The sequence below is a fragment of the Haliotis cracherodii genome, unplaced genomic scaffold, assembly GCF_022045235.1.
Source record: "Haliotis cracherodii isolate W230 unplaced genomic scaffold, xgHalCrac1.p SCAF_4, whole genome shotgun sequence".
NCBI classification, from domain to species: Eukaryota; Metazoa; Mollusca; class Gastropoda; order Lepetellida; family Haliotidae; genus Haliotis; species Haliotis cracherodii.
In genome coordinates, this window is record NW_027266297.1 from 46,647,785 (window position 1) to 46,675,033 (window position 27,249).

The 27,249-nt window shown below is 44.0% G+C and overlaps 1 protein-coding gene across 8 annotated transcripts in view; it reads right to left on the bottom strand.

Moving 5' to 3' along the window:
- The window catches only part of LOC139478298 (cyclin-G-associated kinase-like), an 82,578-nt gene that overhangs the window by 45,717 nt on the left and 9,612 nt on the right, over positions 1-27,249 (bottom strand). For 5 of the 8 annotated variants that reach the window (XR_011654300.1, XR_011654302.1, XR_011654301.1 and 2 more), the window contains exons 4-7: positions 20,305-20,419; positions 18,473-18,612; positions 16,753-16,878; positions 14,496-14,585 (exon numbers count right to left, since the gene is read on the bottom strand). Coding sequence is in view for 2 of the 8 variants with exons in the window: in XM_071260711.1 (XP_071116812.1) it covers positions 14,496-14,585; positions 16,753-16,878; positions 18,473-18,612; positions 20,305-20,419 (471 nt within the window). In the remaining 6 variants the exon portion in view is untranslated. Of the gene's footprint in view, positions 1-13,197; positions 13,204-13,259; positions 13,275-14,187; positions 14,224-14,495; positions 14,586-16,752; positions 16,879-18,472; positions 18,613-20,304; positions 20,420-27,249 lie in introns of those variants that run through there. The other 3 variants (XM_071260713.1, XM_071260715.1, XM_071260714.1) reach the window with 3 other exon arrangements.

Below are 27,249 nucleotides of genomic sequence, written 5' to 3' on the forward strand. Positions count from 1 at the left end.
CTTCCCTAGCTTATTCCTGAAAGGCCCCCAAACTTACCTCTAGCTAATGTGCAAGCAACAAACACTTGCATTTGGGGTTTCAGAATACATCAACAAAATGGTATGTGTTGAAAAAGCTCAGCAATGTTCCAGCTATATGACAGTGGTCTGTAAATGATCAAGTCTGGACCAGACGATCCAGTGATTGTTAGTATTAACATCGATCTATGCAATGGGGATATGATAACATGCATCAACAAAGTCAGCAACCCTGACCACCGGATCCTGTTAGTAGCCCCTGAGGACAAGCATATGCGCCTCTTATGTCAAGCAAGGGTTGCTGAAGACCTATTCTAACCCGGATCAATATGTGCAACTCAAGGTAAACCTGTAAGTTGGTTCACCTGCTCAAGGGGCACGATGTAGGCCTGAAATATGTCTATGTATAACAAAGTTGTTATCCATAATACTCCTGGTCATAACTACATCAGACTTATACATGCCTATAAAGTCTTTTATAGACCTTGTCATTTCAGAGAAGAAAAGAATGTGGAAGTTCTGAGCAGACACACAGACTGGCTGATTGTAACTGACAACATGCTATGTCATGAAAGTTCAGGTGAGCTCAGAACCTCACCGGTAAGTTTAACCTTTCAATTGCAAAGCATACACATATTTTTGAAAAAGGCAACAAACAAGTTTAAGGATTATTTCTGTATTTTTGTGACCTTTACCTTTGGATTGCTAATGACTCTGCCACAACATGTGGAAGAAGTCATGATAGAGTATCCAATACTGAATTTAATACTTCGACAGTATATGTTAATCTTTTTGGAATCAACAGTCCAAATCTAACAATTTGAATGGGGTGCTTACTGCTAGCACTACTACTAAAGCCTGTTCATGCATTACTGGAGAAGGGTGTACCTTCAGCTGTCTCTGTAGAAACAGTTGTCAGCAGGTGATACAAGGAATTAGGGAATTATCTCCCAAGTGAAACTAGTAAAATCCTAGATATTTTTTATATTTGTTTACTTATCCTGCATTAGTCTTTAATTCATTTACTGCTTGGTATTGACAGAGAGAAATAGATGTGTGAAGATTTTGCTTGAAGAAGTTGTTTCAACTAGCTAAGAGGCCAACCCTATCACACAGCTCCCATATGACCAGAGGAAGTGATGTCATGGATCGTCACATTACTTGCTAAGACCGGAACGATCGGAAGGCATCATGGAGAAGCAGCTCTGTGATGGGTGGGTCTCTTTAGATGCAGTAATGGAGGATAAGTATACAAATATAAAATATATCTAGGACTTTTCTAGATTTTTTATTTATCCTGCATCTTTATCCGACGGAATCGGTGGAGGGCATACTTTCAGATGTGGACTTTCATCTCAGAACTCTGATTCCCTCAGCCAATCATCGATTGTGTGGTCAGCCACAATTGACCAGTCTGTAGACGGGAAAACAGGAGTTATGTATGCAGAGTGTCCAGGTACAACGCAGCCTAAGACGATTATCAAGTTAAGGTTGTAGACTGATGTACCAAGCTGTAGTGTGTCAAGCATTAAACCTTCTATTCATGGGCAATTGCCGGGGAGGTCGAGAGGCCGGCTCTGGACAGGAGGCGAGTTATTGGTGTGCCATGGTGAAGGCGACCGCCTGAATCTCATGCGGGTGGTTGGAGCAGGTAGGGTCCAATCCTGCGACCTCGTAGGCCTGGAGGAGGATGGCTCAAGGGGGATGGTGTTGCGGCTATCATCTACTGGGGATGTCACTGACACTGGTATAAAAATGCGGTGTCGTTGCCTGGGGCATTCCTCGGACCAACGGATGTAACAACACAATGCTCTCACCGGGCACGGGAGGACCTCTAGTTCATCTTCCACAGCCACTATTGATGATAATGGGGGCATGAGGAATGATCTATTGGGCTGTCTTGGAAGTTGATTCTTGGCAATAAGTCCCAGCACAGTCTGAGATGCACGGTGCCAGGAGGAAGACTGTTTTCTTCGCCAGATGGTACAACAACGCCGTGTTAAGGGGCGCGAAAGGCACATTTCTCAGCAGGGTGAGAACAATGTTCAAATAAAAAGATGATGGACGAAACTTTGCCTCATAGTCTTCCAGTCAGAATGAGCAGAGCAAGTAGTAGTTTCCAGGATTTTGGTCAAACGCTGATCTTCCGGAACAGCCAGAACAGAGTTGAGAGCCACAAGGTAGGTCATGATGGTAGTACCCTTCAGCCGACACTTGTGATGAAGATAGAGCAGGAACTCAGCCAAGAATTGAGGCAATGCAGTAGTGGGGTCTTGATGTTTTCCCTGCAAAAACTCTCAAAAGATAGCCACTTGTCATCATACAAGCTCCTAGTGGCCGGGCAATGTGTCAATTTGATGGCCTTTGTCGTTCTGGCGTTAAACGCTCTCTAAAGATGAACTAGACGTGTTGACGTAACCTGTCTGGTCCTGGATGTGGCTGCCTGCTGTAGGGATGAATCAGCAGGTTTGGCCAGTCTGAGAGTGGCAAGGGGTCAGCACTGGCTATTTCTCTGACAATGACGAACCAGGCCCTTGCCAGCAACGAGGGCGTGACCAAAGTCAGATTGAGGCTCAGTGTCGACTTGATCTTTTGGAAAACCTGTGGAAGGATTAAGCATACACTTTTAGTCTTTCCCAGGGGACGCTGAAGGGGTCAACCGCCATGGCCAGGGGATCCGGTACTGGCGATATGAATGTTGTTAACTGATGGTTTGGGCTGGCGACGAACAGGTCGATGTTGGGGTGACCATGGTCCTGACAAACAAGTGAAGGCGTCTGGGTGGAGCTTCCACTCTGTGGGGGCGGCTTTGTTTGGGCAGGTTAGAGCGTCTGCTAGGATACTGCGACATCCTGGAATGTGTTGGACCTGGAATCTGATCCCCAGATGATCCACCAGTTTGAAGAAGCCAAACGTCTTTTGAAGGAGCAAGGACGAGTGAGTCGTTCCCTGAATCCGGAGGCACCAGAGGATGGTTATGTTGTCCATCAAAATGGAGAGTCGGGCGTGTCGAAGGGTCTGCTTCCAATGAGAGAGAGAGCCAGAATAAGCACCTCCATCTGTTGATGTCCTCTAGATGTGCACCCCATCCCTGAAGGAAGGCATCTATGAAGAGGTGTCAAGCCCTGTCAAGGAGACACCGTCTAAGACGTTCGATTCCACCGTCCACCACCGGATATGAGGTTTGAGGTGATCCAGGAGGACAATGTGAAACTGAGGGATCCTGACGTCAGACGCCTGGACGCAGCCTTCCTCTGTACGTCAAAACCTGTGCTGAGGTTAGTAGGCCCAGGAGGACTTGCCACTGACCCAGTGTGCGTGGCTGGAAGAGAGCCGGGACCAAGTGTAGTTGTATACGTGCCCACCGGTCCCTCGGTGCAGAGAGGTCAAGGTTGGTCTGAAAAAGACTGCTGATGAACTGAAAGCAGAATGAGGGTGTCAAGACTTCCCGAGGTTGATTCTAAATCCCAGTTGGTTAAAGGCCGGGGTTCAAGCCTATGCACAAAGGGGGTGTGACCACAATGTATGGTTAAAACTGTCTTTTGATGCAAAGCAAAGCAGTAGTCAAATACATTCGATGAAATATCACAAAATCGACTTACAAGTTAATGATGATATTCAGCCATAGTACACAGAAGGATGTTATAAAGACTTACTATAAAAAAATGTGGATACAGATAGTCTACAAAACGTACAATTTGGAACATATTTCCCCCTTATTGTAATCCAGATTTGAATTTGCCACTGTATCAGTCAGGTGACCAGAGGAGGAGTGTATCCATAGCAACATGTCTGCTAGTGGAGGAAAGATTGCCATTCAAGGTTTCATATTTCACTTTCTCCCCAGACAGTGAAACTGACCCCCACCTCCACTCCCCCTGTGCCGGAGTTTACTCTGTTTTGACACCGACACCAACAATAACATTTGATTCTCCCATGAGGGGGTGATATTTGTTTTGAATCTATGTGATCATTACCAACACTTCAACTAGTTAATTTTCATTCTATTTGATGGTTAACCTTTGTTGTACTAACTTCTTTATAATAACCTAAATTGCACAAGACCTTAATAAAAAATATACCAATCTCCTCTCCTCAATGTACCTCTCCAACCCATCCCCCAAACCCCCAAATGAACCTGGCATTGTTTTAGCATGCGATCACTTCAGGGTCTGACCACTGCTCATTGACTCCAACTATCTGAATAAATTGGACATCTCACGTGATGGATCCAAGTAAGCGACCTGCTCGTTTCACAATTGAAGTACCAGGTGATCATGCAGTCAAGGAAGGTATTCTTCAAAAGCTGAAACAGGTGAAGGCTCACCTGAAAGCAGAGACCAGCGTGCCTGCTAATAATGCTGATGTTCTGGACCAGGTATTATCATAATATCTCCAACATCACGGCCTGACTGCCCCGGAAGATCCACCAGTGACACACCTGACAGCTGGACCAGGTGACACTGATGACAGATTATTTGTTATATCTAAATCATCCGTGAAAATGTGCCTGGATGTAGCAGAAAAGCATGGACGAAAATGCTCCAACAGATTGACTGTGGCCCAAATTAGTTATCGAGGCCATGTCATGAAGATGAAAGTATGCTGCCGCAAGTCACACCAGTATTGTCTGGCGTCATCACCCTACCTCCCAGACAACAAATTCCTTGTGAATGAGAAGATTGGACATGCTTTTTACAGCTGTGGCATGTTACCAGTCCAATACAGCAGGTTCTGTTCAGCTGCAGGGATTGGTAATCTCTCACGGAAGTATAGAGAAGGACAGCTTACCACTTATAAGAACTGTGTTCAGACAGAGTATAGGGATTCCTGTGAAACGGCATTGTTAGAAAAAGTCGCTGGTTATGAAGATTTTGATGGCATAAATATCATGACAGATGCTCGGCATGGCTGGTGGAAAAATGCCAAGGACAGTAGTGTTGTGGCCATTGGTGACCACACACATAAGGTGCCCACATATCACTAAACAGATCGATCCCGTCTCTCAGAGACATGAAAAGATTTGAACTGGACAAATCTATGATTACCTAGTAGAGAATGATGTCCGTGTTAAAGTCCACACACATGACAGAAATTTATCTGTTAATAAATTCATTCGGGACAGTGGAACTACAATTAACCAAAACAACACATGGCATGGTGTAAAATCGGTAGCCAAATCTCTTTCTGCTGTATCCACTGGTCCAAAATATAAGCATGGCAGCATCTGGCATGAGCAGCTGTCTGACAAAGTACAACCTGTCACAACTCACTTTCATCATGCCATTCGGAATTGTTATGGTGACAGTGTTTATCTAAGATCTTCACTCTTAAATGTGACATTACAAGAACAATCATTCAGACAATCAATCCTTCATCTAGATGCAAGAAAGATCCAACTATGAACCATCACGTGTCGTGCTCACAAGCAAGAAGGCCATCTCATTATTGAAAGGACTCATTACAAATTCAGTCATTTTCAAGTACCCAGATGACTTCAATTTGGCCAAAGATACGTTCTATGTTGAAAGTTTCAATAATGTTATGAATATTTTTCAAGATAAAAGAATCTCATTTTCTGACAGAGTGTATGACATGAAGTCTCAATTAGCTGTTTGTCACTGGAATGAAAATGTTGATAGGAGCTTCACTTCCGAGCGGCATTCAAGGAATCCAGGTGCACAGAGATGTCGCAGGAAGAATTACAAATCTGTCTCCTACAATTAAAGGGGCAATGTATGGAGCAGATATTTAGGCAGATTATTTTGACCTGAACCAATTACTTCTTGCCAACTGATAGACAGATAACATATTTTCTCTTGCTGACACTTTTAATTGCTGACTTGTTTATGACTTTACTGTCAACTATAAATTATCTCCAGTGTTACTTCATGGTAAAAGTCTTGAGAAAGCTGTGAGAAACATTATTACATCAAGACACAGTGAACATGGAAGTTGGAGAAGTTGGAGAATTTTCCTATTCGGAATATTCTATAAGTAATACGTTACCACTGTTATACCGAGGCTGTTGTCCCCCACAACTGCTCTTATAGCGAAATCTACCACAGAGATCTCAATTACCTCATGCAGCACGTGCGTAGCCACCTAGCTGCCATGTGACACCCTTCACTCTTGTCTCTTGCGAGAGCAAGTGCTCGGCGGACAGCAGCCTAGTGGTAACGTATTACTTATGGAATATTCCGAATAGAAAAATTCTACATATTACATTAAGTATGACATTACCACTGTTATACCGAGGCTGACTACCACAGTACGCGGTGGGGAGCACCTACAACCCGAAACCTGACTGCTCGTGTTCCTTCCGGCCAGCGGAAGTATACAACAAGGCGGAAGCACTCGATGCGCATGCTCCTAGCTAGGCGTTACCCTATAGGGATACCAAAGCACTGTCAAGAGCATACCGTAAGGCTCAATCGTCATTGCCAAAACGATTGGTGACTCCAAACGGCCCCACTGGATAGGTATTTCATTGCCGCAGCGCATGAGAACACAGTATCCGTGTGAGCTAAATCTTAGATCAGGTTAAACAGTCGAAAAGAGAGAAATTAATTTCATTCGGACCGTAGATCCCGAGAACAAGCCTACTTAAGCGTGTGTAATAGGCGCGTGACCTAAATTCAATATTGGAAAGCATGCATTACAAGGTTGCAATACACGACAGACAATTAAGTTAATAATTGTCAAATCCAAATAAAGAAACACACAGAAAGCCGCACTCACCTGTGGATGAGCGCGCTGGCTTGCGGGACCCCACTCCCGTACCCATGGCTGTGGGAACGTTGGAGTAGACCCAGATTGACCACAGTGCAAGGACTGAAGCCTGAGGAGTTCGGAAATGCGCTGGGCACATCCCTTTGATGACCGCTTGTGCCGCGATCAGCGGCCCAAGATGGTGCACACCCTCCACATCTTCATCAGAGACCCGTCTGAGGTAATGATTGGCAAAAACCGAGTCAGAACGCCAGTAACAACCCCGCAATATTCTGTGAACAGTTATATTGGAGTGTAGGGCAAATGTTGCCGCTAGCGCCCTGAACTCGTGCGGGTTTGACCCCGCTACCAGTAACCCCCGAGACCGGTACGCCAGATTGATGACAGAACGAAGCCATAACGCAATCGAGTTGCGAGTTATGTCAACCATGCGATTAGGGTAACACGATATGAACAGACGGTCACGCCATTGTCTGCGTTCATTCGAAGCCTTAAGATAATACTTACAGGCCCTAACCGAACACAGCGATCTGTCCTCGGTATCAGCAGGATGTAAGATTTCTTTGAGGGATCTTACAGTGAATTCTCTCTCCGTTTGGCCAAATTTCTGATTCTTAGAGACGAAGCCCATGAGCAAGCCCAGGCGGACCGCTCTTTCGTCGCCCCTATCGAATCGTACTTTGGTGACGTAAGTGATTGTAACACTAAGGAGAGATCCCAGGCCGGTGCCCGAAGGCGGCCCTTTTTAAGATCTTGCTGTTTGAAACCCTTTATAATACCCCGAATCAGCGGCTCTTTTGAGAGACTGGTACCCATAGCAACGTCCCGTACCGTAGCAACGGACGATACATAGTTGGCAATGGAATCCCCGGAGAGTTTCCGGGTCTCTCGTAAGTGAGACATGAAACGAGCAATATCCTGCACAGATACCTTATCTGGCGAATGAATGTGATGTTTGCAACACCACCTCGTGAAAATAGCCCAACGTGCATTATACACCTTCTGGGTAGAATCACGATGCATACTAACGTATGCCCGAGACGCCAGACGAGAAAAACCTTTACTCCTCAGATGCTCGGTGACAACATCCATGCGTGCAGATTGAACTGCCCTGCGTTTGGATAAAGCTGACGGGTGGATCAGCAGATCCGGTCTCACAGGCAGTGGAAGTGGCGACTGCGTGACCTGGGCCAGCATGTCGGGGTACCACTATCTGTTCGGCCACATGGGCGCGATCAGTAACATTCGACAGCGAACTCCTCGGAGCCGGCTTAGAATGAGTGGTATTAACGCCGTCAGCGGGTAAGCATAAGCGTCCATGCCCGTCCAGTCTAACGCGAGAGCATCGTGATCGATGGCCCTCGCGTCCGGGACTGGTGATACAAACAACGGGAGTTGAATGTTGAACCTGGTTGAGAACAGGTCGACCATCGGACGACCCAAACGTTCGCATAGGACACTACCGTCGTGTTGTCGGTTGCCAGCATGAGCCGGGCGTCGACGAGACGGTGCTTCCAGTGATTGACTGCGTTTATCACTGCCTTGAACTCGAGGCAATTGATGTGAAGACCTTGTTCGTCTACGCACCACAGCCCCGAGCTCCCCTCCCCCTCTAGATGGGCGCCCCAGCCCACTAGAGAGGCTTCTGTATACAGGTTCAATGTGGCGCGGAAGGGCCTTATTGAGACACCTGATAAGACGTTGCAAGGGACCGTCCACCACTCCAGATGCGGTCGGAGCCGATCCGGGAGGGCGACGGTCGCACTGTTCTCCTGTGCTAACAACTGGATTAGAAACCGTTGCAGCAGGCGGAGTTGTAGACGACCCCGATCGGTGCAGTCCTGGGCTGACACAAGTAGCCCTAACAGCTGTTCCCAAAAGTGAACAGTCTGTTGCACTGCTAAGACTTTGGCAATCATCGCCTGAATCTTGTGCCACCGGTCTTGGGGGACAAAGAGGCGATGGGTCACCGTGTCGAACCGACCTCCGATGAACTGCGAGTTCTGTGAGGGGGTTAACTCGCTCTTGGGGAGATTGATAATCCACCCCAATTGCTCCAAGCGCGGACGTGCGAAATCGACATGGCGTGACAGGGCGTCCGTCATTCGATTGGCCACTAGCGAGTCGTCCAGGTACGCGAAGTACCTGATACCCCTCTTGTGGAGGAACCCCTCTATGGGGGTGGTTAACCAGGTGAACAGCCAGGGAGCGAATGAAAGACCGAATGGGAGTACAACCAACTCGTAGTGCCTGCCTTGAAAGACAAACCTGAGATACTTGTGATGATCCGAGTGAATCGGAACATGCAGATAAGCATCCTTCAGGTCGATCAAGCGAGCCAGTCGGCCGGCATGATCAGACCTTTCAGGTCCGCCAAGGTCAACATTCTGAACTTGGGCGGCTTGTACAGGTAAAACTCGTTGAACGATTTCAGATTGTGAATCATTCTGAGTTCGGCACTGTCTTTCTTGGGAATAAGAAAAATCCTGGAGTAAAACCCCGGTGTTATTTCTGGTAGGACTAACTCCCGTACCGCCCTCTTCTCCACCAAACTGTCGATGGCATCGGCGAGGATGGGAAGATCGTTTCCGAATAGAAACCTTCCAACGGGGCGACGGTGAGCGGCGGATCCACTTTGAGATCTAGCCGATAGCCGTACCGAATCGTGTTGACCACCCACGGGTCGTCGAACACTTGTTCCCAATTCTCCCAGTAAGTCTGGAGTCCGACAGGGGAAGGGAAGGGAGACCTGACAGACTGCGGCAGACGCAACTGTCCAGGGTTGAATGACTCGGGTTCGCCTATGGGCCAACCGAAGCTGGCGCTGTTGGCACACGAACCCTGCAAGAGAGAGTCATTTGGAGGAGCCCTTACCATCACGAGACGGCTTAGGCTTCCCCCAGTGTCCCTTCTTCCCCCGAAAGGGCGGCAGGTTGCCCTTACCGGGGCCCTCAGAGCGGGACCGACCCCTTGGACTTCCCGGCCGCAGCATCCTGAGGGGCACTACGTGTAGGGGCACCACCCAGGCGTCTGTGCAGAGACCCAACCAGATCCAACGTATGCTGCGAAGCCGCGGCAGACGAAGCAGACTGCTGTTCTTTTAGAACACCAGGGATCCGATTATTAAAAAGGGTCTGCGCAGGCCAAGGCTGCGAAAGTAACACCTCCTGGTTGGCGGCGTCCAACCCAGAAGAGGCAAGGTATGCTTGTCGCCTCAAAAAATGGCATGTGCCGGAAAGAAATGCCGAAGCCCCGGCAACGTACTAAGGGTTGCATTCAAACTGATCAAACAGTTGTAAATGCGCTGGTCTCGGTCCGTAGGGGAACCTTCGACCAGACTGGCCGCCATGTGACATAGCGAGCATGGATTGCCGAGAGAGGGTGTCCATCTGCTGTAAAGTAGCTTGAGTGACTGTAGCAGCAGGTGGGGCACGGACACCCAACCTCTCCACATGGGCCTCCGCGGTGGGACTTGATTCCGGGAAGGCCAAGTCATGCACTGGGAACGAACCCTTTCTCCACGACGGAGGAGGTAACGGGAGTCCCTGACCGGAGGCCGCCGCGAAGGCTTTCTCCAGAGACGGCTTGATCCCGCGCAACAAAGTTGACGCGGGAAAAGCCTTGTCGGCGGACTCGTCGAAAACCTCTGAGGAACCCACCGAGCCGTGGGCCGTGGCATGTCCTCAAAGAGGTCATACACCATGGCCACACGGTCCTTAGTCGATAACAGGAGTATCGGCTCGGGGGAAGGACCGGTGACTACAGTAGCCGCCGCCGTACCCGTAGACCCCGCGTCCGAACCCGCAGCCACCGAAGGGGCCGGGGACGGAACAACCAGGGCCTTATCCTGAGAAAAGGCCGCCAGTTTGGAGTCCACCAATTGCGACATTGCGACAACAAAGCCGCGACGGGTGGGTGTGTGTGTGTGTGTGTGTGTGTGTGTGTGTGTGTGTGTGTGTGTGAATAGAGTGTAACTGAAGTGCTGTGATTGAAACTTTTTGTGAATAATACTTTTGTCTTAGAACTCATTTTTTTGGTAAATATGTACATTCATGAATAAGTAAAATTTCATATATGGTTACCAAGCAGCAAAACCGTTAGAGCTCTGTCACCCATGGGCAGATAAAATCTACGCTGCTGAGGAGTAGCCAATGGGAGACTAATTAGAAACCTATGGGTTTTTTTTCAGTTTGCACTCCGGCCTTTAAGGAGATGGAGGATGAACAAGAGAGTGCGCCTGTCTAGGTGTCTGTAGAGGTGCACTTCGGATGCTGGCATCTGTATAGGCACTGTCTTGTGGATAGACGCCTGCTGTATAGACGCTGTTGGCAGCGCTTGTTAGGGCATCAATAGGCACTGGGGCCGTGGCTGAGGGTGTTGGCGTCTGTTGCATGGCCTGAATGTACTGTAGGATAGAGGTGTCCATCATAGGAGGCTGGTAAGGGTTATGGAGGCGGCTGTTGGTAGCTATAGCCCGAGAGCATCTGTATGGGGGACTGTATCGGTGCTTTAGGTGTATAGGTGCCAGAACAGCCTCAAGATGAATTTTCAAGCATTGATGCCGTTGGTGGCTTAAATGACGTAGCAAATGTAGGTTTGGAAAGTCTTCCTCAAATAACCTTGTGGTGTCCCTCTTATTTACTCTGTTAGCAGGTGAGGGTGCCACTGACACAAGATGGTCTGCTACCCAATCGGGTACTTGCACTAAGGTGAGCTCATCATGTGCTGGTTGCTTAACCGGGTACACTGTAAGCCCTTGGGCTGATGTCATTGTAGAGGCCTTTGAGTGGCAGGCAGACCCTGCATTCAGCAGATCTATGAGAGAGGCTCATCGGTGATGACTGAGTCATTGTAGAAGCGCTTGGACCATTGTCCAATTAGGATTTGGGAACGGTGTTGATGCCTGAGAGTGCATATGCTGATCATGCGTCACCTGTGTAACATTGTACGCTGAAGTCATTGTAGAGGCACATGGGGTAGAAGTCAGGCGCTGCGCTCAGCGCAGGTAACTGAAACACAAAGCTCATTGGTATTGACTGGATCATGGCTTGCGTCTGCACTACCCCTATCAAAGGGTCTTGAGACACTGGCCCGGCATTGCAGATTTAGCAGATCTGAATGTCTGAAAATTTGGAGCAGTTACAATACTCTCAAAATCCTCTGGTATTGTTGATTTCGCTGGAGGGTGCACTTCTGCAGTCACAGTTAGGGGCATCATATTACCTGCCAATGATAACGGCTGGGTGGTAATGACTGAACCATGTCCTTCACTATTCAGCAAGTGTGACATGAGGGGATTGCTGCAAAATATGATTGTGAGTAACCTGCCTTTATATTGTAAAACTCGTTGGAAAGAGATTTACACAAAAATTACATTTAGAATTTGGCGAGCACATTTGCGTGCATGCCGAAGATCGTGGATTAGGATATTTGGGCGATTTTTTCCCATGACAATATGTACAACGCGCAAGCATAGTTTATGCAATTAAACCATTTTTGATGAAATGGTACTGGAAGAATGCCGTAGAATTGGACAAAAATCTATCGGCAAAAATACAAGTTGAAAGTGTATACAATATTTTTATATATGCAACTCAATGTAAACCAAAGCTATTTACATTTCGAGTTTTGCGAGTACATATGCGTGACAGAGTCTTTTTACGCCTAATTAAGTCACATAAAACTACACAACATGGTGAAAGTAATATGAAAAGAATACATCACCCATCGTAAATCAATTTTAGAATTGTAGACGAAAATTGAAAGTCTAAATTAATCCAAGAGAAGAGCTCCGCTGGGAAACGTCCTTGGTGTAGTGCGACAAGCAGTGATGTGAAGAAGGTGACCTTAGGTGTCATCAAGGTCACACGACAGCAGAGGTGGTCAGTAAAAGGGACTCCAGAACAACATTTTATTTCTTCACCCAGGACCATCGCTGTTGCACTGTCCTTCTAGTTGTCATAAGGTAAGCAGTGAATGCATTAAGGAGTAATGCAGGATAAGTAAAAAATATAACTGATAAGCAGAGCAGGAATGTCTTGTGTTCAAAGAGAAAATCTATAAATCTACAGGATTTTAACTGTGGACAGAGACCAGTGAAGTCATCTTGAATTGTTTGATGGCTATGCAACATTTCAACCATTTCTAAGCATTAAGAATGCACAAAAACACAATTTCTGTGATTCAACATATAATCTTAGCTCAAGAATAAATATGTTCATTCTTTTTCAAAACGTTCATATCGTGTAGTTGTAACTTCATAAGCAATTAAATCATAAAATTTTCATATTCAGCCAATCACACTGCTTTAATGTGATACTTTATCACAAAAATATTCTCGAAAATGTTATACATCCCTACCCTCATCCATTTTGTGTGTATTTAACCATGTGTCGCCTGCCTCGTTGATAGGGAAGTTCGGATACAGCAGCTTGTGTGTGTATTTACCCATATGTCGCCTGCATCGTTAATAGGGAAGTTCGGATACAGCAGTTTGTGTGTGTATTTACCCATATGTCGCCTGCCTCATTGATAGGGAAGTTCTTATACAGCAGCTTGTGTGTGTATTTACCCATATGTCGCCTGCCTCATTGATAGGGAAGTTCGGATACAGCAGTTTGTGTGTGTATTTACCCATATGTCGCCTGCCTCGTTAATAGGGAAGTTCTGGTACAGCAGCTTGTGTGTGTATTTACCCATATGTCGCCTGCCTCGTTAATAGGGAAGTTCTGGTACAGCAGCTTGTGTGTGTATTTACCCATATGTCGCCAGCCTCATTAATAGGGAAGTTCTGGTACAGCAGCTTGTGTGTGTATTTACCCATATGTCGCCTGCCTCATTGATAGGGAAGTTCTGATACAGCAGCTTGTGTGTGTATTTACCCATATGTCGCCTGCCTCATTGATAGGGAAGTTCTGATACAGCAGTTTGTGTGCGTATTTACCCATTTGTCGCCAGCCTCATTTTAATAGGGAAGTTCGGATACAGCAGCTTGTGTGTATTTACCCATATCTCGCCTGCCTCATTGATAGGAAAGTTCTTATACAGCAGCTTGTGTGTGTATTTACCCATATGTCGCCTGCCTCATTGATAGGGAAGTTCTGGTACAGCAGCTTGTGTGTATTTACCCATATGTCGCCAGCCTCATTGATAGGGAAGTTCTGATACAGCAGTTTGTGTGTGTATTTACCCATTTGTCGCCAGCCTCATTTTAATAGGGAAGTTCGGATACAGCAGCTTGTGTGTGTATTTACCCATATGTCGCCAGCCTCATTGATAGGGAAGTTCTTATACAGCAGCTTGTGTGTGTATTTACCCATATGTCGCCAGCCTCATTAATAGGGAAGTTCTGGTACAGCAGCTTGTGTGTATTTACCCATATCTCGCCTGCCTCATTAATAGGGAAGTTCGGATACAGCAGTTTGTGTGTGTATTTACCCATATGTCGCCTGCCTCATTAATAGGGAAGTTCTGGTACAGCAGCTTGTGTGTATTTACCCATATGTCGCCTGCCTCATTGATAGGGAAGTTCGGATACAGCAGCTTGTGTGTGTATTTACCCATATGTCGCCTGCCTCGTTAATAGGGAAGTTCTTATACAGCAGCTTGTGTGTGTATTTACCCATATGTCGCCAGCCTCATTGATAGGGAAGTTCTGGTACAGCAGCTTGTGTGTGTATTTACCCATATGTCGCCTGCCTCATTAATAGGGAAGTTCTGGTACAGCAGCTTGTGTGTGTATTTACCCATATGTCGCCTGCCTCATTAATAGGGAAGTTCTGGTACAGGTCCAGCATCTCGGGGGCTCGGTACATTGGTGTTGTGTTCTTGGCAATCTGAGAGGAAAAGATAGCAGGAACAACAAATGAATGGATGTCTAGAATAAGCACTCAGTGAAAGAACAATATACACGAACGCATGCATTCTGAATAAGTGCTTAGTAGAGGACAATTTATTTCTTTGCACAGCATTAAACAGCTGTGGATCTGAAGATCTTCAATGTACACCTGCTGTTTGTGCAAGCTAACACATACTTCAGATGCTAAATCTGCATCTGTAGCAAGGGTTTTTGTCAAGCTGTTCAAAATGCTTGTCCAAAAACAACAAGATAATGGACTTATCACTTATTATTGTTTAGTCTTCCAGAACTCTTCACAGCGGGCGAATGGCAAGTATTTCTAAATTTCATGCCTGATATACCATATTCGAGAGTAACAACTAACTTAATGATATAATGATATTAAGCCATCACAATGTATGAGTGATGTAGCATGATGAGTGTTCACTTAATGTATGATGCCATGTAGTGTGATGTGTGTTCACTTAATGTATGATGCCACATAGTGTGATGTGTGTTCAATTAATGTATGATGCCATGTAGTGTGATGTGTGTTCAATTAATGTATAATACCATGTAGTGTGATGTGTGTTCACTTAATGTATGATGCCATGTAGTGTGATGTGTGTTCAATTAATGTATGATGCCACGTAGTGTGATGTGTGTTCAATTAATGTATAATACCATGTAGTGTGATGTGTGTTCACTGTATGTATGATGCCATGTAGTGTGATGTGTGTTCGCTTAATGAATGATGCCATGTAGTGTGATGTGTGTTCAATTAATGTATAATACCATGTAGTGTGATGTGTGTTCACTGTATGTATGATGCCATGTAGTGTGATGTGTGTTCGCTTAATGAATGATGCCATGTAGTGTGATGTGTGTTCAATTAATGTATAATACCATGTAGTGTGATGTGTGTTCACTGTATGTATGATGCCATGTAGTGTGATGTGTGTTCACTTAATGTATGATGCCACATAGTGTGATGTGTGTTCAATTAATGTATAATACCATGTAGTGTGATGGATGTGTGTTCACTGTATGTATGATGCCATGTAGTGTGATGTGTGTTCAATTAATGTATGATGCCATGTAGTGTGATGTGTGTTCATTGTATGTATGATGCCATGTAGTGTGATGTGTGTTCACTTTATGTATGATGCCATGTAGTGTGATGTGTGTTCAATTAATGTATGATGCCATGTAGTGTGATGTGTGTTCATTGTATGTATGATGCCATGTAGTGTGATGTGTGTTCACTTTATGTATGATGCCATGTAGTGTGATGTGTGTTCAATTAATGTATGATGCCATGTAGTGTGATGTGTGTTCAATTAATGTATAATACCATGTAGTGTGATGTGTGTTCACTTTATGTATGATGCCATGTAGTGTGATGTGTGTTCACTTTATGTATGATGCCATGTAGTGTGATGTGTGTTCACTGTATGAATGATGCCATGTAGTGTGATGTGTGTTCGCTTAATGAATGATGCCATGTAGTGTGATGTTTGTTCACTTAATGTATGATGCCATGTAGTGTGATGTGTGTTCATTGTATGTATGATGCCATGTAGTGTGATGTGTGTTCACTTTATGTATGATGCCATGTAGTGTGATGTGTGTTCATTGTATGTATGATGCCATGTAGTGTGATGTGTGTTCAATTAATGTATGATGCCATGTAGTGTGATGTGTGTTCATTGTATGTATGATGCCATGTAGTGTGATGTGTGTTCACTTAATGTATGATGCCATGTAGTGTGATGTGTGTTCAATTAATGTATGATGCCATGTAGTGTGATGTGTGTTCAATTAATGTATGATGCCATGTAGTGTGATGTGTGTTCATTGTATGTATGATGCCATGTAGTGTGATGTGTGTTCACTTTATGTATGATGCCATGTAGTGTGATGTGTGTTCAATTAATGTATGATGCCATGTAGTGTGATGTGTGTTCATTGTATGTATGATGCCATGTAGTGTGATGTGTGTTCACTTTATGTATGATGCCATGTAGTGTGATGTGTGTTCACTTTATGTATGATGCCATGTAGTGTGATGTGTGTTCGCTTAATGAATGATGCCATGTAGTGTGATGTTTGTTCACTTAATGTATGATGTATGATGCCACATAGGGTGAAATGTGCCTCCTGACCTCATCCTCCACCAGGCTCCTCTTGATTGCTGACCATGAGTTGTCTGGCAGGTAGGTCTCAGTTGTGGCACTGCCAAAGTCACACACCTTGATCAGTCCCTGGGCGCTCACCAGCAGATTCTCAATCTAAGCAAACACACAAGTCACAGTTCATTCATTCAGAATTACCAAGTTACATAATACATTGCACACATTCCAACTAAACATCAGGCCTTGACAAACATAGAAGTTTCGAGTACTTGTGATCTCAATGAAATCAGATCTTTTACTCTGATGAGATACCCCTTAATTTTATGATCTGAGGCCACCTCCATACAAGGTGGAGTACTAGCAGCTTGCAACATGCGATATACAACTTACAACAAATGATAAACATGTGACAAATGCATCACATTTTGCATCTAATAGCCAGAACTTGTCACTTGACATTTCCAATAAAATACAGTCTTAAGATATATACTAATCCTGCCTACGATACCAAAGGAAATCTCACTAGACATGATTTTCCGACTTGACCAAGTACTGTAAAGATATTGCGAAACTTGCTGTTAGAGTATTTCCTCCCGCCACAGCTTATTCCACAGCATCAACCACACGCAGATGCTTCTCATCCAACTGTGGCTGGAGGTTAGCCCAGGTGAGCAGGGTAAGTAATGTTGGTTTGTTGTTTAATGCCGCACTAAGCAATATTCCAGCTATATGACAGCGTCTGTAAATACAGTCAAGTCCTGTTAATCCAACATCATTGGCTGCACGTGATTAGGTCGCATTAACGAGTATGTCGGATAAACAAAATTAAGTAGTATTAACGTTCGTGATCAGACAACTACACGATAGGTAACGATACAAACACGTAATAAAAAATGAAAAATGAAATATTCATATTGTTATATTACATTGTTAGCGGAATATGTTTTCTAATCACTATTTTATAATCAATCTCTAAACCTGTTACAGACTGTATGACTTATGGAAATACTTTAAAAAGGAAAGTCTGGAATGGAAGTCGCCAGTTTGAAACTGGTACTGCAAAGCTTAAGAAAGCTGCTTTCTTAGTGGCTAACGCTGACTTCCTGTTAGTCATTTCATTAGTCGGTCATAGTTCGCGAAAGGTTGTTCTGATGTGACATGTAATGGGATGTCCTTGGCGATAGCGAGAACTTGTATCTGATTTTAATGAGATTGAGGTAATGAAAGTATGTGATTAATCCTGTTTTCTTTATTTAAAGCATTAATTGTTTATTGATAAGCACGTTTAACTCTGCAGCTGTTGTAATATGCAGCTACCAGCCGACTCGTCTCGCATCAAAAGACGGGTTGTGTTCTCGCGGGGAGATGACCACGGAGTACGCTGATCACTGTGTCGGATTAACGAGACTGATTAATGAGTGATTTCAGTACTTCATTTCGAATTAGGTGTGTCAGAGTCAGAGTGCGAGACTGTCGGATTAATGGATCTAAATAGCACTGATTTAATCGGTTCCCATTTGTGTCGGATAAAGCCGATTGTCGGATTAACAAGACTTGACTGTAATCGAGACTGGACCAGACAATCCACTGATTGACACGATAAGCGTCGATCTATGCAATTGGGATACGATGACATGCATCAACGAAGTCAGCGAGCCTGACCACAAAACCTGTTAGTCGCCTCTAAGTATAGTTATTTATTGAAATAAATCTGAACCCCCTGATTACAAGGAAATGTAAGCTGACGTACCTTGAGGTCCCGGTGTACTATAGGTGGTTTCTGCTTGTGCATATGCTGCACACCCTTACAAGTCTGGTAGAACACCTTAAGCACCTGGTCACGGGGCAGAGGGGATGACCGAGCATTCAGAATGTGCACTAGCTCCCCACCTGCAACAAACAGCAAATAAGATGATCCACACATTGTCAGTTTTCCTGGCCCTCTCTGTAGTACATAGAGGTTATCACGCGAGTGTGTTTGGGGATGGTAAATATCCTGCATTAGGAATAAACATTGTATTTAGCGAGCCTTGGTGAGCTAAATACATAGTGTTTATTCCTAATACAGGATATTTACCATCATATAATGTCATTCTTTAATACTTTGCTTCAATATCGCTTTCCCTCTCTCACAAATATCACCGAAACATTGCGAGTTTTCCTGGAATGCGCGCATTAATATTTATTACATCACAGGGTAAGTGATGTGTCAGTCGGACAGTGACAATAGCCAATATAGTTCCAACTGAAATCTGTTTCTTATCCAGTGGCGAAGCAACATATACGGAAAACAACAATTGTTTTTAATTGCCTTTCGCGGCAATCCATCGGTCTGTCCGCTTGAGTAACTGCCCTTTGTCAAAGGGAAGCTACTCTAACCCTAGTCTATGAGACGTCACGGCCACGGTCAGATGTTGTTGACAGTCGGTCTGTCCTGTCATAATGTTAAGAAGTGTAGTCAGATGTACAGACAGCGACAAAACGAAACAAGGTAACAATTCAAACATATTTTGGCCAAATCCAACTATTTTAATTTGAGGAGAAGGTTTCAAGCCGCAGAGGTCTACAAGCACAGATATGGCTACTGATCCCGCTTGGCAAGGCCTCGTGCCCTCGCAAAATTGTTTCGAAATTTATATCTCCAAAGATGCCAAAACTTATAAAATGCCTTAGCTACGTCACAGTTAGACACTGATTTTCAGTATATTAGACTGTTCTTTTGATAATGATAGCAATTATCACTGTAGTTTATCCAGATTCCCGATGGTTAATTCTGATTCGATCGCCGAATGACGAGGGCGATGCCATGTTTGTTTATAAACAGGGAAAGTAGTCCCTACTTGACCTTTGATATTTGCATCTCTATCCGCATATGACCCCAACGGATATCGTTTTTATCCATTGGCTTTATCCTGCCGAGAAACCTACCCATTATATGATAAAGCAAGTTATCCTGCACTTTCATGGTACCAGATGAGGTAAGACTGCACTTACATGAGACCAGGTGAGGTAAGACTGCACTAACATGAGACAAGGTGAGGTGAAACTGCTCTTACATGGGACGAGATGAGGTAAGACTGCACTTACATGAGACAAGGTAAGGTGAGGTGAAACTGCTCTTGCATAGGACCGGGATAGGTAAGACTGCACTTACATGGGACCAGGTGAGGTAAGACTGCACTTACATGGGACCAGGTGCATTAAGACTGCACTTACATGAGACAGGGTGAGGTAACTAGACTGCTCTTGTTACATGGGACAAGGTGAGGTGAGACTGCACTTACATGAGACAAGGTGAGGTAAGACTGCACTTACATGAAACAAGGTGAGGTAAGACTGCATCTACATGGGACCAGGTGCTTTAGACTGCACTTACATGAGACATGTAACTAGACTGCTCTTGTTACATGGGAGAAGGCAAGGTAAAGCTGCACCTACATGGGACCAGGTGCTTTAAGACTGCACTTACATGAGACAAGGTGAGGTGAGACTGCACTTACATGGGACCAGATGAGGTAAGCCTGCTCTTGAATAAGAACAGTTGAAGTAAGACAGTAAATGTAAAAGTGGAGCTGCACGTACCTGAACACAGCTCAGTGAGCAGGAGGTATTCATGCTGGCCATGGTCAGACTCCTCCTTTCCAATAGCTGCTGCAGTGATGAACTGGACTATGTGGGGGTGGCCAGACAATTTCTTCTAACACAGGTTCAGGAAAATCAAACTGAAGTAGTTAGATAGACAGAGAAGATGAGATGAATGTTCTCATGGATGCATGTATTAAATTGGCCAACCGCCTTGTATCTTTTCCACAAGGTTCCTGTTATTCCTGTTGAGGGACATGAACAGTGTGGTCCATCATGTATTCATGGTATCAGAATGTCTAGTGATCACACAAATCTGTACAGCCAGATACCTCTTGATTACCCCTATCAAATGTAATTACATGAACTTGGGTATTCCTGATAATAATATACTTATTCTGACAATTTCAATCTCCTTCTTCACTTCAGTCATATAACACAGAATCCAAAACATGACTCTTTTACATCCAGCGCACCCCTTGCACTATCAGATATATCTGTCCTAGATGCCTCACTGCCTTTACATCAGGAGTGAGTGATTTTGGTTTAATGCTGCTTTGAACAGTATTCCAGTTATATCACAGCGTGTCATCTAAATGTGGAAAGAAAGCCCCAAGTGATGCAGGTCTCAGCTGTTTACCACTTTGGTTAAACCCACAAGCATGGGTTTGGTGCTGACAAACCTAGAAACATATTCAGGATGTAGCTTGATCTCCAGAGGGGGGATCGATGGACAGGCTTGAGACTTGTGTCAGGGTACGTACACTAATGTCATGAATACCCAGACTCAAGTAAATTATTTCCCACCCGACACAACACATTGCAATGTTTATCCCACAGTTGTTGGTGGGGTCTGCAGCTTGTGTCATTAGTGTAGCATTATGTTCGTAAATAGCATATTGTTAGATTTTAAAGCATCATTGCAGTAAACTAACATGAATTAAATTCAATAACCTAAACCTAAATATTCAACATTTATTTGGTTAAATACTTGCAATTGCACAAATGTACTAATTCATTGGTAAGCTAGTTACAGTATATAGCTTGGGGAGTTCACCCATTTCTTTTTTAGGTTCATGGCTTGTGTCACTGGGTGGGTTACTGGCTTGGCCTGTGATTATGTGCTTATTGTTCTTTGGTTGTGCATGATCTCTTCAATCATGTTTGGTCAGAACTTCTACTGGCCAGTCGGCATATTTTCTCTAGTAGATCACTTCCATGCATCATATAGGGTAAGTTCCTTTAATTATTCTTTTATTTATCCTGAAACTAAGGTTAGGTTACTATGCATTTTAAAGCATTGTCGTTGTATATAGTATTTTAGCTGGCATTGTGTAATGAAATTGTAATGTATTCCTAAGATTCAACTTACTTGTGTATTTGAGATATTAGCCAAGTCTACATATTGTAATATGGAAATAAACTGATAAGAAGTGCTTTTTGTATACTTATCATGTATTTTGTAGAATCTATAATGCCTGTATTCCATACATGCTAGTGTAACTGTGGTTATAGTATATTTACATATAGCATATTTGCACATCTATTTGTGCAGGGCTATTCACTGCACTCCTGTAAGAGAGGTTCGGGCCTGCATCCCTGAGACGAGGTATGATATTTAGGTTTTATTAATTGTGCATGATTAACTCTGCCTAAAGTGTAAGATGTCTTATCTAGAGGGATTTGTTAAAATATATATGCCAAGAGGAATGAACTATAAATCTAAATTATTAGTAGTATTGTTGTTATCTAGTGCCTTTTACTGTCCATACCATGATGCTTATTAGTAAAATTATGAACATTTTAGGGCAAATCCGGACTACCTTGTAGTACACACTTCACACTCATTCAAATATATCCCTTTTAACCCTACAAGTACTCCATCATCATTGAGAAGACAATGAGTACAGTTGTTACACTGGTAACCAGCACCGCAGTATGTCTGGATTAAACTATGCGAATGCCTTCTTCACTAATTCCGTATCACCTCTCACATACTCTTAACATGCAAAGCTAAACTCCATGGTCGAGAGAAACTTTCAATATGCAATGCTTGGAGGATCGGAACTTCAAGATCTAGAGAATTGCAACAAGAGCACAACAATCCCTCAGAATATTTATTGTGACACAAAGTGACACCAGGGAAATATCTGGCAAAAACAGAGTGGTGGCTTGTGATGATGATCTGAATGCTTGATGCAATTGTATCTTACCACTTGCTGGCATTGAATCAACCTCCTACCAAGTGAAGGGAGTGAACTGGGACTGGGTCCAAACTTCTGGTTTCATCTGCCATCATTTTCACATGCATGAACATCGTCATCCCTAACATAATAAACATCCGAAACGGGACTGGACACATATATTTCCTATCTCCCTTGAACACAAAGTGATACATCACTAACATAACCAGCTACTGCCAGAAAATTCTACACTGTTGATGTTCTTTCCCCTCGTATGTTGATGACTGCATTGAACAAAGAAAATCATATGATCAACTAAAGTTACGACAAGGCAGTGTCGTGCAGTGCACGACACCAAAAGTCAGAGCTGCTTACTTATGTTGAGGCGATATCCAGACTGCCTCCAACGTATAGCTGTGACAATAGGTGACAGCAGACCCCAATTGTCCAGAAAGGGCAACAAGTCACTGATGGTTAAGATTAAGTCACTGATGGTTAAGATTAAGTCACCTCCTAAAGTTGTTGAAACATCTTTGTCATCTCCTCTCTCCCTGAATCTAATTTGCAGGGGGTGCCTCCAGAGAGCATATTGGTGTCTCTGGATCACATGACATCATTTGCATCATCACCAGTTGAAGTGATGCCTAGGAAAGAGCAACTAGAAGCATTGATGCCATCGAATATCCAGATGGTCGTGGAAGGTGTAGCAGTAACTGGAACTAACTGTGTAACTGTTGTCAATGGAATAGGGGCTCCTGGAGAGGTGACAAGTGAAAGGAACACCGAACACTGATTCCCATGAAACACTTTCGTTTCGGGCAGCGCTCTGGAGACAAGAACGTTGGCTATCCAGGACACAGAATGGAGGTTCAAGGCGTCACGACGTCACGATGTTGGATCCCACATAAGCACACATGGACTGCACAGCATGAAACAGTGCTTTTCCCTGGGTAGGTGTCAATCCCAGGAAGAACACCAATCCCGTGTTGAGCTCCCATCCTGAGTGGAACACCAGCCTCCAGTAGAGCTCCCACCCTGAGTGGAACACCAGCCTCTAGTAGAGCTCCCACCCTGAGAGGAACACCAGCCTCTAGTAGAGCTCCCACCCTGAGTGGAACACCAGCCTCTAGTAGAGCTCCCATCCTGAGTGGAACACCAGCCTCCAGTAGAGCTCCCACCCTGAGTGGAACACCGGCATCTAGTAGAGCTCCCACCCTGAGTGGAACACCAGCCTCCAGTAGAGCTCCCACCCTGAGTGAAACACCAGCCTCCAGTAGAGCTCCCATCCTGAGTGGAACACCAGCCTCCAGTAGAGCTCCCACCCTGAGTGGAACACCGGCATCTAGTAGAGCTCCCACCCTGAGTGGAACACCAGCCTCCAGTAGAGCTCCCACCCTGAGTGGAACACCCGCCTCCAGTAGAGCTCCCACCCTGAGTGGAACACCAGCCTCCAGTAGAGCTCCCACCCTGAGTGAAACGCTGGTCTCCAGTAGAGCTCCCACCCTGAGTGAAACGCTGGTCTCCAGTAGAGCTCCCACCCTGAGTGAAACGCTGGTCTCCAGTAGAGCTCCCACCCTGAGTGAAACGCTGGTCTCTAGTAGAGCTCCCACCCTGAGTGAAACGCTGGTCTCCAGTAGAGCTCCCACCCTGAGTGAAACGCTGGTCTCCAGTAGAGCTCCCACCCTGAGTGGAACACCAGCCTCCAGTAGAGCTCCCACCCTGAGTTGAACACCCGCCTCCAGTAGAGCTCCCACCCTGAGTGAAACGCTGGTCTCCAGTAGAGCTCCCATCCCAAGCCGAGTAACAATCATGGAAGGGTGCTGGATCTAAGTCAAGTGCCAGCGCTAACACCAGGAGGAACCCTGTCCAAGAAAGGAAACAGCGTCAGTCAGCCATGTAGTCATCATGGTCGTCAATCCTGAAGGTCATTACAGTAGCAGCCTCTCTCTCCCTCAATACATTACACTCTGCACAATGGTAATCTAAGCCAGAGTAAGATTGCAATCAGGACCGTCGATGTTGGGATCCATTCTTGACATGCCTAAATCATGTGTAAATGACAATGGCTGCAGAGAAGACACACGTCTTCATCAATACTCGTGCCATCCTTTGAATGGTTGAGAACGTATCAGCAATGCTATTAACATATAATAAAGAGTTGTATAAACATCACACAATGAGTATACTAGTCGTTACCCACGACAACTGTGATGAAACAATATGATAAATAGAAAGTTTTCCAGCCAAAATGTTTGTATATCACTGACTAGTAGTGTAACGATACGGCGATACAGTATTGTATCCCGATGCACAGCCCACGATACGATGCATCGATTTGGAAAGCATGTGTCGCGATACATACGATATTTTCATAACACAATTTTACTTACCGTATTTTCTTGAGTATAGTGCGCACCTTTTTCCAAAAAACACAGCTGTGTAGAAGGGGGTGCGCATTATACACGAATTAATGAGTTTTGATGGTTTTCCCCCCATGGAAAGACATTACCGCAAGCACGTAACACCGGAAATACCATGTCATCAAATCCATACTGAAGTTCGCAAATAATTCACGTAATTACACTGTCTGGCTATAAAAAGTGTTCTTTGTAAATCTGGACTTATGTTTGTAATCCTGTGTGAAGCGATCAGAAGATCGCACAACTCACCGTTATTAACAGCAACCACGGTCAGATTACCGCTATTGACGCCTTGAAACGAACTTTAGTTGACAGAGAATGGATACATATATCATAAATGCCATACTTTGATTCGTTAAAAGTCATATTTGTTTTTGTTTGACGATTCTATGTCAACACGTAATTCTTGCGATCACGCGATCACGTGCACGGGAGCCTTGACGGTGACTGGTCAGACTGGTTCCATGTAAAAAATAATACCCGGCAATAGCAATCAGCTGCTTCGCTTAGGGTTATTATTATTTTAAATATGTTTAGTATAAGCTGCATCTAAATTAACAAGATATTGGAATATATTATTCCTGATAAAAAAATAGTTTCAGATACAACTTTTGCCGATCCTTGCATTAAAATCCTGTAAAGGTATATCATTGGGTGTGTCTTGACCGAATCACCGGTAGATTCCAAGAAAACGTGTGTACAGCAGATTGCTGTGTCCGGCTTAGTTTACGAGAAAATACACAAGGTAATCTTAATCCCTGGATAATAAACAATGCCTAGCTGAACGAAAAATACAATTTAAACGGTAAATCAACATGTCTGGTGATTTTTTATCTCAAATTTCGAATTTGTACTGACAGCAGTTTGCTGAAGGGGCACAGTGTAATTTTTGTCTGCGCATAATATTCAAATTTCTTTTTTTCCAAAATATTGAATCCGCTTGAGGGGGGTGCGCACTATACTCAAGAAAATACATGAAATACATTTAACAGTTTCAAAGCCAGTTTGTTGTTTAAGGAAAACATACTGTATTGCTGACACTTTGCTATAACAGTAAATAAACACCTTATATCTTCTTCAACTGTACTTGCCACATCTTTTAGAGAGCAGAAAGACATCAACTTGGCTTAGCTTGTACCAGTAAACCCTGTATCATGATACGTATCGTATCGCGACCCCTGTATCGCAATACGTATCGTATCGCAACCCTCCTGTATCGTTACACCTCTATCACTGACATGTGGAACAAAGTCCATAAATGTGTAATGTGACTTGAACATCTGACACAGTATAATGTAATAACCTCTTCATCGTTCATCACGATGGTAAAGTATATAATTCCCGAAAAACAAGCACGTTTCCTCTTGTGCGATGAGAAGGAAAGTGAGGGATCAAGGACAGATAAATCGGATTGGTAACCACAATCAATGTGTGCCCCGAAGAGTAGGAGAGGCATGTTTCAGGTTCTGTGTTATCAGGGTTATATTATCAAAGTGAAGGAAATTTCAATAATTATGTTGTGTCAGGAAAAGAAATAATTTGCACAAAAATGTCATTAGAGCACAGTTTGTTTGCATTTTGAAAAAATGAACACCAGGCTATGTAGTCTTGGTAGCAAACCTGAATATTTCTGGAATATTTGCAACATTAGGCAAGGCAAGAAGTGTGCAGGGCTCACTAATACCCCCGACTTCGACTCCAACATATTTCTAAGTTCAAAACATGAAAAAGCACTATTTTCCCAGATAATCCATTTATCAAAGTCAAACTTCTCACTGCATGCACTGTCCCTATTGGTATAGAAACTGTACCCCCATTTAGAAATGAATCCATTATGCAGTTTTCAAGTTTTAGGTCGCAAAAATGTTGAAGTAAAAATAAATTCTCAGTTTTCAAAACATGAAAAAATCATCAGGTCATCATTTGAAAGGCATACACACAAGGATGAGAATTTATGGATGTCAACTTCTTAAAAATTTGTACTGCACCTCTCCTATTAGTATGAAAGTGTTTCTTAAATTTGAAAAGAATCCACGTCGTAGTTTCCAATGTTTGAGGAAAAACATCCAAGTCAAAAAATGAAAAATTGCTGTATTTTTTCAGAAAATCCAAATATTGATATTGGTATAGAAAGTGTTCACCAAGTTATAGGTCACACGAAAAAAAACGTCCTTGGACGAAATTCCTTGGTATAACTATATACTCCTGCCCTTTTAGGTCAGGGGAATAATAATGAAGGTCATAATAAAAGGAAAAACAAAAATATGGAAACATGAATTTAAGAGAATAAATAAACATCATGATTTTATAATGATTAGTCACAACAAGGTCAAAATTAGTAA